This window comes from Oreochromis aureus, linkage group 14 (genome assembly GCF_013358895.1).
Source record: "Oreochromis aureus strain Israel breed Guangdong linkage group 14, ZZ_aureus, whole genome shotgun sequence".
NCBI classification, from domain to species: domain Eukaryota; kingdom Metazoa; phylum Chordata; class Actinopteri; order Cichliformes; family Cichlidae; genus Oreochromis; species Oreochromis aureus.
The window spans coordinates 35610791-35625823 of NC_052955.1; the positions used below are offsets into that span (position 1 = coordinate 35610791).

A 15033-nucleotide genomic window follows, 5' to 3' on the forward strand; every position below is an offset into this window, starting at 1 on the left:
TGCTCAGGCTGGTGGTGGGTTGTGAAAGCCAAAGCTTATCCCCACTGCTGCACCGAGCGCAGAGCGTTATGCTAACCAACGCTTAAGTTCTTTCTCACACAGTAATGTAAGTAACTTGATATCTTTTCATCTTAACCGAGTGAAATAAATTAGATTAGCTGCATTTTGTAATATTGGCCGCTAGGTGTCACTCAAAGACTCTTCAAAATCCTGTCAATATACTGGTTGTCACACCTAAATGTCAAGTTTCGGTACTCCTGTGAGACTAGTTAAAGTAAATTCTACCTGCTAAGTTTTCTGTGGATAAGAGAGCTTCATTCTGCAACCAAATGTAACCACAGAAGAAAGCAGGCCAGGTCCTATGTGTACCACCAACGCTAAACACTTGATCGCTGTAAATACTGAGGCCAGGTAAAGCAAATCTGGAGTATTGCATCACGCAGAATGATAAAATAAAAGCCGATTACAGCCTTTGTCTGTGTATTCCATGTATATTCCCGTGTTTCTCCTCAAGAAACAAAGGAATGTACAGAATATATGTTTTATACCTTATAATAAAAAACACCTTGAGGCAACTGTTTTTGTGATTTGGTGCTATATAAATTAAATTCAATTGAAGATGCTTCATACTGCAAGGTAAAAAACAAACAAACAAAAAACAAACCCTACAGTAATACAGAGAAAAAACCCAATAATCAGATGATCCCTTATGAGTAAGCAGTTGGTGACAGTGGGAAGGAAAAACTGCCTTTTAACAGGAAGAGGAGAGGAGACTGGAAAAAAATTACTCTGTTCTACTGTTTGTTTGCCACTATACCATTTACCATTTAATCTCTCTAAATGTATAATTATCTCCATGTCCACAGAGCCTCAATTCTACTGGGAATTACAAGACTCACATTTTGAAATGACTGACTTATTACCCTAGCAGAATACAGTGAGGATTTGGGATCTGGACTCCAAGCGCATCACCCCTACGATAATGTAAAATTGGGGAGTGATAGGAAACATCCCCTGATGCCTACAGGTGGATGTTGGGGTCGTAGAGGAGCTGGAACAGCAGGCAGTTTCAAATGTGAGGTAGATGTCCTCATGTTTAGTGGTGATGCAAAAAAAAGTTCAACTTGTTCTCAGCTGTCCACAAAACAGTTCAAACAGCCTTTTGGGTTGGATGTTTGAGTCTAACAGGCTGCAGATGGACAACAGATCCCACTTATGCCACCAGTATAATTCTGGCCTCTTAGGACATGGACACAGGACCTCTGGTCGGTGGTGTCACTTAGTGTCTGACGCTTGGACACATGGGAAATTATATCCACTATCAGCCAAAAAGATGTGAAATACAAAATAGGCATTGTTTTTAAAAAGAATTGATTGGCAAGGCAAATGTCTCTTCAACTTTTATATAATGTTATAATTTAAAGCTACAGTACATTACTGTGTAAAAGCTCTTGAGCCACCTCTTCCCGTTTCTTTGTTTTTTGTGAAGAAAATGGGAAATGAGTACAATGACTGATTGAAATGTGCAGACATAAATAAATAATACAGCATATAAGGCAAAATCAGAGTTTGTACAGTTATAACAAGCTTGAAAGTCAATGTTTAATATGACTAGATTCAACACAGTCTGAACTCTCTAAGACCAATTTCTTGTAATGTCTTTAAGTAGACTAAAGGAACAATTCTCCAGGCTTCTTGAAAGACATTCAGAGCTCTTCTTTGGATGCTGGACGTCTTTTGTTCTGGTCTATGTTAAGATGATCCCACACTGCTTCAATAATGTTTTGCCACTTCTCCTTATGTCTTATGTTTCCTCATATTTTTAAGGTCACACTGCACAACACACTGAGATACACCAAGTCTTTGGCTAACTGTTTTGGAAATCTCCATGTTAGTGCAAAAATACTATTTTATGGCTGTCAAACTGAGTTATTATTTTGGCTTTTTTCATTGGGTCAACTAAAGAAATTAGAACAAATAAGGTGTAGCCACTGTACTAGTTCATTCTTAGAGTCAGGTGCTTTCTTTATGCATGACTTACAGGTCAATGTTAAGTGGCTTAAAGAACAAAACACATTCCTCTGAAAATGGTCAGTTTCAAGGACTGGACAGAAAATGGGTGAAAAAGCAGTCAATGTCCAAAGAAAAATTTGAAAGACCTTCAGAAAACCTGGAGAACTATTGCTCAAGACCACTTTTAAAATGTTATAAATCTGTTCTCTTTTGCTATTTTTTGCTGCTTGGAAGCAAAAAGCTAGCTTTGTTTTTCGGGATTTCGGGATGCTGACATAAATGGATTTTATTATAGTGTCATTTATTACCTTTTAATCCACCACAGTGCACTTGCTAACCCTAACCCAGACATATGATAGAATACATTTCTTTACAACTGCACCATGCTGTGTTTTTGGATCATTATAGATGCATATCAAATGAGTTATTAGAACATGTATTTTGTGAATTTATCAATATGCATGTATAAATTCATCTGTCAGGAGAAAAGCCATGACCATTTAGTAAAGACTTGGCTGTTAATGACTTGATAACAAGAAAGAGTTTATAACAAGCCCATTGTTTTTCCTGTTGTTCTGCTGGCACATCATTTGATGACTGTTTATAATATAAATCACTTTAAGAAGCACAGATAACAGTTATCTACATGTTAATATGCTAGAGTATTATAGCGTCAGATGTATGAATGATGTGTCCTGCAAATATTTGCTGTAGCTAACACATGAACACATGAGGAAAACACAAACGTAAGAGGAAGGCAGGGTTTTTCCCTTAAGAGAATTTATTGATAAGATCCATGGCAAAACAGCAGACAATCAGGTTTGACAATTTCATCTTAAATTTGAATGAAATGCATAAGTTTTCCTTTAAAAGGATCACCGTGATAAAGTGCCATGAAAACAAAGAAACTTTGGGACAAATGGAACATGGAGAATATCATAGAGGTATATGCTATAGGCAGAAAAACTGATACTGAGGAAAGAATCATAAATGATTCAAGGCTACAGACACCCATACCTTCAAATTCAAATTTCCATGTTTCTTTTTACAGCTCACAATAAAGCAGCAAGAGTCCTTGGACAAGACGTATGCATGGACTTCACATCCTCTTGTCACTGGAAACATTTATAGCTCCACAAGCTAAAAACCACAATCTGTTTGCATTAAAAGGACAGGTCATTCTGCACGTGGTGATGAGTAGATAGTTGTACAGAGGAAGGGGAAGGAAAAATCACCAAACTATAGACATATGGCCACAATTTCAACCAGTTTACTTACTCAGGGCTGAAGAAAGTAAAGCTGAACAATATGAGAGTTTCTCACACAAGCAGAAAGCAAGTTTGAAGAATCTTTACATATGTATATATTCAAATACTTCAAATGAGCATATCAGCTTAATTCCAGTTGTGAGATCCCTTTGCTTTGATTTCCCATGACCTTAACATAAAAGCAGACAAACTGATGTACATATCCCTCTCCTGCAGTCAGTCAAAGACATGTTTCAGCCAATGTAAATTCGCAAGCTTCAGCAAGACTCTTACCCCAAGAATGGAGTCCAAACCACGAGTGGTACACAAAGCCAGTGGATGGTTTACATACCACAAACTGAACTCACTGTACAACAATCAATATTTGACACTCTATACAAAGAATTGCTTAAAATAAGTTCAATGTGGCTCTCAAGGACAGACTTCAACAGTGTGAGTTCAGTGTCACATATGGTTTACATCTGCCTCTGTTTAAAGGGTTCGTATTAACGCGCTGTTGGTTAAAGTGGTTTTACAGGGACAATGGAATACTAGCTCCTTGTAAAGATGCATTAAAGGGATGCTTCTCTTTGTAATTAGATTCCATTGATTTACCACGGAATTTCTACAGGCTATGTTGTATTAATGTAGTAAAAGGGAGCAGTTAGCTGCTTGTGTGACATGTTGGTTACCTATAAGTATCATGTTATTACTGCTGAACACACTATGGTATGAGGTAAATTGCTAAATGGCTGAATTTGCTTATTTCAATGCTTTTCATTAGTTTCTTGTCTTACTGTAAAAGCTCCTGGTGAGTATTAAAGGGAAGATGCACTTGTTTTATACACTTATATCTGTGTACAGGTCTTGGGGCTTTTTATTTGGCTTTAGTAATAAAGGCCATAGACTGTATATAAAAGATGGACATGGTCACCGGTGACTTCACCCATTGGTTTCCACACTCTGCATTTTGAAACCTCAACATTAGCTCAACATTGGCTCTAGCTATGCCGGATTTTTAGAGCCAGGAATGACAAGCGGGTGGTAGTTTAGTTATGAGTTAAGTTATCAGCTAATGGTAGCTAACATAATGGGCAAACTGCATTTGTGTCTTGGATGCCACTCTTTGCGCCACACAGCAACTCAATAACTTCCAGAAAAGACATTAACAGCACAAACATGGTAAAGAGGTCCAATTCAGGAAGTTGAATTAGCTAAAGTGATGATTAGCAGGAAGCTATCAACTATAGTACATTTAGCAGCCACCAACTTTAAGCCTTAGTCAGATCCAAATGAGTATCTGTACAGACCAAAATGTTTCCATACCAGGCTATAAACATGCTTCATTCTGTGGTAAAGTTTAACATGGGGGGCAGTGGGATTTATTTATGTTTAGAACCAGTGGTCACTCCAGGAACTGTGGTAACTGCGGTTTTTTGCTTCTATTTTCAACCGCTAAGGTTTGCATATGTGAAAATTTACAGTGTCCTCAGGTGATGCCCCTCGAGTCGCCACCTGTTAGGTCTGAAGGCTAAAGATTTAAAAAGAAGAAATACAAATACTAGGGGTGCAGAATCAGAGGGAATGAGCTTCTAAAGACTACATTAGCCTCTTTTTTTTGTCTCTAATAAGACACCTAAATCTTTTATTGTTGAAACTGCTGTTGATTCAGTTCTGATTTGATTCTGTTTTTTTCCAGAAGGAAGCTGCACAGGTCATATCAAGACTTCATATTGAGTTGGACACAGTTTCAGATGTAAATCATTGGGGTATTCTCTAAATGCTATCCATTTGGCGAAATTTGGCACAGCTTTTTTTTTTCCATCTGTATCAGTATTAATTGATCTGCTAAAACATTTTGGATGAGAAAAAAATATCATTTACTCTTACGTTAGAATCACATGAACCTGCACGTTTTAGCGCTGCGATAAAATAGCAATAAGATGGAGTCAGTCTGTTATCAGATTGAGACTGAATGGGGTCTGTTTGTGATAATACAGCAAAAAACTGTGATAGATTAGTGAAAATGTCAATTCTGTTGCTGTTTACATACACAGACCTTCACCTTAAACAGAAATTCACATTAGCTTCAGAGTTCAGCCAGAACCTCAAAGGTTTGAACCAGAAATTCAGAAACAGATAGAGATGCAGTTGCTGCAGGACAGCAGTTCAACCACAAAGTAATATCTGGTTACCAGTTGGCAACCAGCTGAGTCAAGTCCCTTATCGCAACAAAATGCACTACAGATGAGTTGGTCCAGAATGACTCAGATCGTAATCTTGTAATGTGTTCTCTTCCTGTATTTAAAAAATAGATGTCTATTTGCAACCTTTGCCAGTCTGTCTCAGACTGATTGCAATCAGTCTGAATTGGACTTTGATTACTTGGAGACAGGTTGCCTCCCATCAGGCAACCTGTGCAGTCACCTTGTGATCAAAATCATTTACCCAGATGTTGAGGATGTTGTGTGCTTAGTCTCTGGGAGACCAGCTGGTGATCAAAGTAACTTGCAGCTGGTCACCGAATGCAAAAAGATTCCATGCAATCACTAAATGACCAGTGTGACTAAGCCATAAAATCCTGGGTCTTGGTGTAGCTACTCAGTTCATTTGTCTGAAATAATAATAGAAGGTCTAAACAACAAGGTGGGACCTTTGTGCTCACATCAGAACTGTGCTTGAGATGACCATACAAGGGGTATCCACTCTAATACACATAGAGAACCAAGAGTAGAAAAATTTCTCTGAAACTGAGTGTTTAAAGCAGTGTGAAACATGAGCTGTTGTCAGGGATTTACTCATATATATACTCTGACCTCATCTTTAAAACTTGTATGTATGCAATAGGGACACTAGGGAAAAACAATTAGGTCTACATTAAGGTCTACATCCCCTTAGAGGGACAGGCTTCAAAGGTTATTAGTTTGGAAACTGTGATCAGCCCCTTTCCTTTCATGCTTTACTGTCCACATGCTTTCTGTTCATCAGAGCTTCAGCACAGTCTCATAACAACATCAGTGTTAGCCTCCATCACTTATCAAAGCCTTTCAATTGAACACCTCTACAAAGAAAAAAAAAGAAAAAAATTACAATAGAGTTTTTTTTGTGACTAGCGCAGCCAGTTCTATATCTTTGGCAGGGTTTCTGTTATTATGCAGACCCCCTGCTGTTAGCTAGTAATTCAAGATAGCTCTTTAATGGAGCCAGCTGTGTTTATGCTAATTTATGATGATACTGCAAAGCAGTACACTACAAAAAGCCTTCATTTGCTATGCTACACACATAAACAGCTCCAAAGGTGAGCGTATTAGCACCTAGGGCCACGGTCTGAGAGAAAAAAAAAGTTTGCAATTTTGACTGTTTTAAGGTGACATTTACTTTGCTCCAATTTAATATTCTTTACCTTTCTTCAGTGATCAGGCTGTCACTAAACTGAGTCAGCTCTTCCTCTAAGAGTTTTTCACATACATGAAGACTGCTACTGCAGACCCTTAAACTATACAAATTCTTGAATTCAGTGATAGTACTTGTGAAGTAGCTAATCTACAATCTAAAAAATCTGCCAGATAAAAATGATTCATTTATATATATATATATATGTATGTATGTATATACTGTACATCTAAAAATACAGTTTATTTATTAAAGCTTTGCAGGGATTATAAGTGACACATGGAGGGAAAGCACAAGCCGGGTGAGAGCTACATACTGTATAAGGATATTGTGTTGTAACCCAGCATACAGCATAGCAGCGACCTATATACAAACACAGCACTGTAAGCGTGTGATGCACTCTAGTGTACAGCGCCGTGGTGTGAGGCATGACCTGGATTATGAGGAAAAAGGCTACTAAATATTTCAGCACTTGGCTTTGGGACACATGGCAATGAGGTTAACACTTCTATCCACTGCAGGGGACAAAGGGATAAGATGAGCCAGTAGGTAAGGTCGCCTTCCACCTATATCTGAGCACCTATACGTGTATAGCCCAAGCAATATAGGAATTTAGAAATTCTTCTATATCATTTTTACTTTTGAAAGTAACTTTTTGTGCTGTTATAAATGTGGATGCTAATATCTGCCATAGTATTTGCCCACTGATAAATTGGGTAGGCTTTAGTCATGTGACCTTAAATTTAGTTTTCCTTTTGAGAACAAGGTAGATGAAGTAGCTAGGAGATCTTTTCACAAAATAATTGTCTGTCAAAGCTTTCCAGGTACAGCAGCAAAGCTTTAAAATGAGTTAATTTAGCTTAATTTATTATAGTTTTGAGGTTTTCTTACATTAGATTAACTTTACTTCATCCTGCATACCAAGAGTTATGTATTTAGCTATTACTTCTGAAATAGCAATCATAAAGATGCAGGTAATGGATCAAATCCTCAGTTTAGTAGAGTTGTGATCATTATTTCGGTTATGCTGTGTTTAGAGTTTGATTGGTGTAGATATGTGTTAATTAAACCAGTGATTTTATAACTATCTGTATGGGGCACAGGAATATTTTATCTTAAACAGAGTTGTTGTTTTTTTTTACTATATTTTTGACTATATTGGTGTTTTATGTTAAATGTTGCATCTTCATCTTTTAGCACTATAGACAAAATAGCTGTAATGTCTATTTAATAAACAGGAGTTGAGATCTAATTCTAAATAATTACACGTAGGGTTAGAAGAATGGTTTGTTACTATTTTCTCAGATGGATCATCATCTGTTTTAGGCTCAACTTCCCACATTTTGAGATGAAATAGCTTGTTTAGTTGAATGAGCTATGTCTGATAAGTTTTCAAGCGAGATATTATTTCCTGAAGTTATTACTCCTCTTAGCTAAAGGTTGACTCAACTAAAAGCTGGCTCATCATCACCCGCTCTCCCTTGCATAGCCTTGGAAACAGGACCTTTTTCTTTCAGTGTCAATCATTGCTCTAGATATTATAAGGGTGGTTTTTTTTTAGCTTACTAATTTCACCTTCATCAAATTTCACATCACATTTCTTCCACTAAAACACAGTGCATCTGTTCATTTTCTTAAGCAGCAACGGGATTCTACAAAGGAGATCTTCCGATCCATCAGGCTGGCCTTTGACCCACGTGGGCCTTTTACACAGTTCCACTTGTAGTTTTTGGCAAAAACATTTCCTTATAAAGGCCCTGATTACTTTGTCTTTTAACCAGTAACGGGACGTGTTACAGGCACATGTAGGTATTACTGGGATTACAAGGAGGAAGGACCTGAATATAGATAAACATTCTATACATGAAAGCCTCACGTGATATAATTTATCAGTCTATACTATGCAATAGCATCTGTGGTCTATTAGTACTTTAAACAACAGACAGTTAAGGTAAAACACACTTCCTGCTGGGGATTGGCTTGAGTTTCAGTCTGAGTTCAGTAGCCACTTCATCAGCGTCTGAAGCTTTGATTGGTCACAAATCAGATCAGGGGAGGAACATCGAGTGGCACGTTTATGCAGCACTGCAGCATTTTTAGCCAGAGAATTCTCTCGCCTCCTTCCATGTAGAAGTAGACACAGGAAGTAAAACAGAAACCGAGCAGTGGGGACCGATCAGGTAAAGTGTTCTGATTGGTCGGTAAACTCGTCTTCCTCGACTCTCATTGGCTCCACAGCCCCAGATGAGTGTTGCGACTGGCTTGAACAGCTCTGTGTGTCATCCTCGTACTCTGCCATCACTGCCCTTGTCCTCCTCCTTGGGCGCTCCTCTCTTCTCTGCACTACCCTATCCTTCTTCTCCTCCTCATCCCCTCCCCTCTCTCTCCTCCTCGCCCCTCCTTTCCTGTGCTCCCCTACCGTCCACATGCTCTCCTCCTCGTCCTCCTTCCCTTGTACCTCCCTGTCAAAGTCCAGCAGCTCTTCCATCATCTCCTCTATCTCCATCTCTCCATCCAGCTCTTCCTCTACTTCCGAACGGAGCTCGCCCATGCTCTCAGTCCGGTTGGTGTCGTCTGTTTCCTCCTCTTCCCCAAGCCCCCGTAGCCTTTCAGGGGGGTCGCTGGCCTGGCTCTCTCCAAACTCCAGGATGGTCGGCAGGTTGCCTTGCTTGGGACAGCGCTTTCTCAGGCTGACCAGGAAGGGCTGCGGCAGGGAGAAAATGTCCACATTGTTGCCCAGGTCAATCCATGTCACGCTTGGGAAACTGCCTGGATCCTGAGGAAAAAAATATTCCCATGTTGCAGTATAAGCACTATGTTCAATAGGTATTTTCAACATAAATGCAACAAATCAAGCTAAAATCCTCAAACTGGTCAGTCTGTTAGTATAAATTTCAAAGAAAGAAAAAAATAAAAACTAACACCAGATTAGATCACAGAAAATATTTCTAGATTTGTCCCTTTCTCTCAGATATTATTTACCCATGTTTTGAAGAAAGAAAAACCTAGTTGCACTAGCAAAGTGATAAAAACCCTTGGTTCTTAAGGTGGAAACCTGGAATCATTCAGGAAATACTGGGAGACTGATTTCAGCACTGAACACTAGTGAAAAATACTTTGCTAAAAGGATTATTAGTGACTTGAATTTTATATTGTAGGGCTATCAAGGCTCAAAACTAAATTTATTTTGGTTTAAGCAACAGTTTCCCCTTTTCTGGAGAGTTTCCTTTATCAAATATGACAAGTATATAGTATGCAGCTTCAGACACTCCTAACATCTGAGGGATCTGAGCATATAAAATAGTAAAAGCACTGTATGAAAACATTGATATCTAACTTTCTGACCTTCAGGGCGTCTGTCAGCTCCTTCAGAATTGCTCTGGTCAGCCTGTTTCCGTTCAATGCCAGCGTCTCCAGGTGTGGCAGAGAGGCCAGTGTGGGGAGCAGCAGGAGGAAAGCCTCGTCTGTGAGCTCAGTGAAGCCCAGCTCCAGGCTGATCAGAGTAGACGCGTAGCGCTGCAGGTGCACACACAGACGCTCCATGTCCCGAGCTGTCAGAGGGATGCCGGAAAGATCCAACGCCCCGCTGGATGGAGGGGCTGACAGCACTGCCTTCAGACTGGAGACAGACAGAAAATGATGCTTTGTGTCAGTTATGAACTCCAAAAAACTTTGGATGCTTTGCAAAATGTAAATAATGAAATGGTTAATTAATGATTTGCAAATCTCATGTGTCCATACTTTATTCACAATAGGGCACAGAAAACATTTAGAATGTTTACACTGAAACATTTACAAATAATTGAATGGAATGGGGGGTCCTATAAAAAAAAAAAACACCCCAAATTTCTCTTTCTCCACTTCTAATCTCTTTCTGCCTGATTTAAAGTCTGTTCAGCTCACTGTGTGGAACCCATTAGATTTAAATGTAAAGTAACATAAGGCCAAAACTATCAGTGACACTAATAAGTCCTTGTGCATTCCCTGACAGAGAAAATTGTATTTAATATTCAGTCATGATAAGTTGTATCATGGCTACTTAATAAGATCCAACCAGGCACTCATACTTGTCTGTCTCAGATGTCTGAAATAAGCTTCAAAACTAGAAAACAATATGGCCACACTGCATAAGGTCAAGTACACATTGTACATTGGAAGCTAATGGAAACTACAGAAAGAGCAGGCTGGGGTTAAAGGGATCTCTGGGGGCACACAAGCAGAGAGACAGACACACTAAGGGGATTTAAGGCTTAAGAAACTGAAGTGCGCTGAATTAAAAAAATTGCCATTGAGCAGCAAAACACCCAAAGCTTTATACTCTCCAACTGCACGGATGCAGCTAAAAATAAACCCAGCGGGTTGCCTGGTCGAGAATTACATAATGAACGGAGCACAAAGAATTCATCTGGGGTTGGGTGAAAAGGAAAGAAGAATACTAATCAGAAGTTTCATTTTGCCATCTTGCAAGTGAAAACAATACTTACAATGCCGACCGGAGCCGACAGCCAGCACCAATTATCGCTCGCAAATAACACACACACGTTGTGACGTTCTTGAACACACACAAAGGAGGATATTTAATTGAGGATTAACCCACTGGAGGTAAATCTGCTTCTACCAGCCACTATGGTGGTGCCACAGCCAAAACTTTGTGCCACGAGTGTTTACATCGATGGAACATGAGACCTTCAGCTCTGAGCAGCACAAAGCCTGCCAAACGTTTTCTGAGAAACAAGTAGCTGTGAGATTTAATTGTTATCATCAACAGCTGAGTATGCTTATCTACTCACATACCAGAGGGACATGAGAGGTATCAGAGGCAGAGCAGCCTAAAGCAAAGCAGTGGGTCAAATTTAGACCTCCAAAAATGTTTTCCTCACTATCCCATACATTCCAGAAAGTCTTCTGTCGCCAGAATGTATTTTTAGTTTGATTTGTGTGGGGGAGGGGAACCTGCTGTCTGTCTCTGGTATTGGGGTGATGTGTTCATCTGTCTTTGTCACAGTGATGGTGGGGTCAGCAGAACCAGCATCCTATCGCTGGGGTTTTCATCAGGGGGTCTTGCTCTAAAAAGGTCATATCTGTCACATATACAACCCGAGGCCAATGAAGGCCATACATATATAGCAAGACACAGCTCTTTTAATTAGCATCAGTATGCTATGACATGATTTTCTGCGTTGGCCCTTAATGTCAGTCCTAACAAAGACTCCAATCTGACCCACTGAGCGAAAACGTAAAGGAAGCCATAAAGGCATAAATTTGAGACTTTTAACAATATACTCATAAGTTTTACATCACAATAAAGACTAAAAAAGTAATAGATAAACAATAAATGACATTCCTGCTTTTTTACTCTGTGGGTTTAAGTAAAAAAAAGAAAAAAAAAAAGAAGATGAAATACTCTGTCATTAAAATACATTTTCCATTTTACAATTACAGGACATTCATACCTTCAGATTTTACACATTTATTTCTTACACTTTAAGCTCTAAGAGTCTAAATCACAGCTATTAAATGTGTAGTTAGACTTCTTTTCACTGACAGAAAGGGGAGTTTCACTTATCCAGCCCACTTAAGGTCAAAGTATGCGGCCCATGAAGTAAAATGAGTTTGACATCCTTGCTTTTGTACAGTGTTAGTATAGTATATTTAAGTGCCTCTTGATGGGTTTGTGCTTCTCCCGTTTAGTTTTGTTTGCTTCTCTTAAATATCCACTTTCTGCCTCCGTGTCCCTGAAACTCTGGTTTTTTATACTCTGGATGTGAGGTCTATTTCTGTTTAGCTGTCCAAGAGATGTTCCAGTGACTGTGAGAGTTTTTGTCTATCTGTCATGGTCCGCAGTCTGACTCTGTGTTTATGTTTTAAATGTATTAATATTCTGTGGTTTTGTTTATTTTGGGTTGTTTGTGATTATCCCTAGTGTTTTGTGTCCTCTGTGCTCATCTGTTCCACGTTTCAAGTTCCTATGTTCTGTCTCCCCAGTCTGTGTTAAGTTTGCGTGTTGCGAGTTTTGTCGGTGTGTTTCCTGTTTTATTTTGAAGGTCCGTTTCTCTTGTCAGTGTTTCTAGTTTCGCTTCCCCTTGTCTTGTTATGTCCAATTAATCCAAGCCATGTCTCCCTCCTGTCTCCCATTCTCTGATTGCCCTGTGTGTATTTAAGCCCTGTATTTTCTCGTGTTGGTTTGTCTGTGTATCTCCCTGTGTTTTCCTGTGTGGTTTCCCTTAGACTCCCTGCAGCTCCATTTCAGGTCTGTTGCTGTTAGTTTTCTCCAGTTTAGGTTATCCTCAGGTTCTGTTTCATGCCTGCTGCGTTTCTGTTTATTTCACCTCCCTAATAAAAATCACATCTGAAAGCTGCCTGCATCTTGGGTCCTTCATTAAATTCCATACGGCTTGCCCTGCTAGCCGTGACACTATCATGTGTAAGAGGTAATCTTGGGACACTGGGCATATTATAAAATGACTGGAAGTCTTAACGATGACCTGTGCAAAGTGTAACAAACCAAACAAAAGCCAATAATTTCCAAATAAGTTAGCCTAGTAGTAAGTCTGTCTCCAACCAATGGCAGTCTGCAGTTTTTCCTGTTTAAAAAGGGGGTTTTCTGTCCCACTGTTGCCAAGTGCTTTTTTGAAATGTGTTGCTGACTTAAAATTCAAAATAAGCACCAAAACAAAATGATAGGACGATTTTGTTTCCTCATGTCTTTGTACATTCAGTCGAAACAAACAGTTTGAATGAACTGCAAGTTACATTTCTTTTTAAATGTACATTATACAACATACGTTTTAGTCCTGACCTTCTTGGATATTGGTATTACGGGATTGAAAATATTTTCAGCCCTAATTTATACAGCTAAAACAAAAAAATCCCTTTATGTTCTAAAGGCGCTGAATGTCTAAAGCAGCTTATATTTAAGTTTAACAAGCCAGAACTTGAGAATTTTTGGCATTTTTTTCTTAAAAATGAATCCTATCACTTCTCTAGCCTTGCACAGGTCTACAGGCTTGAACTTTGTCACTTGGGAAAATTCTTGCCTCACAAGGAATGTAGAGCAAAGACAGTAAGATCCTTGTAAAGGGAAAACTAGAATCAATCAGATCCTTCAGGTGGATGCTGGCGTGAATGACATGCTGAAAGCAGCAGCAGCAAGAAGTAGCACAACATTCAAGTGAGTGATGTGGAAGCAGCTATGCAGCAAAACAACAAGCAGATCACTGATAGCTCACAAACACCGACATGACTGAACACTGGAAATGTGTTGCGGTGAGACAAACTGGACAAATTCCAATGAAAATGCAAATAGACTAGCAGCATGCTGTGTTCTCCAATCGACAGTGTGCGGCTGCAATTTCAGCCTCTGGCCTTGATGTGACAGACAGCATGTTAACAGCCTGGATAGCTCTCGTCTGGTTTCTGCCCCTTTCACATCCTTTCTCTTTATTTGTAATGGACATGCCTTTCTGGGATGGTATTTGATGAATTCCCTGAAGAAGTATGCAGCCTGACATCTTAGGGGATCTTAGCATGTCACTGCAATTTCCTCAATTTCTTTTCCTACAATTTTCTTTTGTTCACATTTGACCTTGAGATGTAACAAGGTCAAATGTGAACAAAAGAAAATTGTAGGATTGTACAACACTTTAGCAGTCTAGCAAACTAAATGTAGAAAAAGGTTGTTTTAGCAGCAGCTAAATCCTGACACAGAAGCCCAGCCACTGGAGTCTGTTTAAATCAAGCCACCATATTCTGGTATACGTATTAATCCACTGCTGCAAATAGTCCCTAACATTGATGCTGGTACTTGTGTGAGTAACCTTTGCTAAAACCCATAGGAGCGGTTTTAGAAAATGGCAGTCTTAATAAGTTATATAATCACCAATCAAATGTGAATTAGTGATATTAAAGATTCAATAATGTTGGCGACATCACAGCGAGGTGCAAAGTTTCACTCAGATTTCCACTTGCACAGAAACAGCTCATTATACTGATACCGATTGCTGGCATGGGTGTAGAGCTGGACTGTTGTAACTGGCTAGCAATGACTTTTAATTGGTCAAAATAAGAGTCAAGTAAATCACTTGAGTACGGTGGTGGTCTCTCTGATGGAAGAAAAATAAAAATGGTAATGCATATCACCAAATGTGGTTTGTACAACAATTAATATAACTGGGCAGCTTGGCCATAAAAAAACCCAAAACATTTCTTTGGAAAAGAATTAATGCAGGGGTCCCCAATCCCAGTCCACGAGGGCCGGTGTCCCTGCAGGTTTTAGATGTGTCCTTGATCCATCACAGCTGATTTAAATGGATAAATTACCTTCTCAACTGCCGTTTCTCAATTCTCAGAAACGAGTACGTACTCGCATTCTCGGCGAGTA

At 39.3% G+C, this 15033-nt stretch overlaps 1 protein-coding gene across 1 annotated transcript in view; it reads right to left on the reverse strand.

The window, feature by feature from the left end:
- Positions 1–8809: 8809 nt before the first annotated feature.
- The window catches only part of lrrc75a (leucine rich repeat containing 75A), an 84733-nt gene continuing 78509 nt past the window's right edge, over positions 8810–15033 (reverse strand). Inside the window, exons 4-5 of the mRNA XM_031744132.2 lie at positions 9999–10272; positions 8810–9429 (exon numbers count right to left, since the gene is read on the reverse strand). Coding sequence (XP_031599992.1) covers positions 8830–9429; positions 9999–10272 — 874 coding nt within the window. The 3' untranslated portion in view covers positions 8810–8829. The remainder of the gene's footprint in view (positions 9430–9998; positions 10273–15033) is intronic.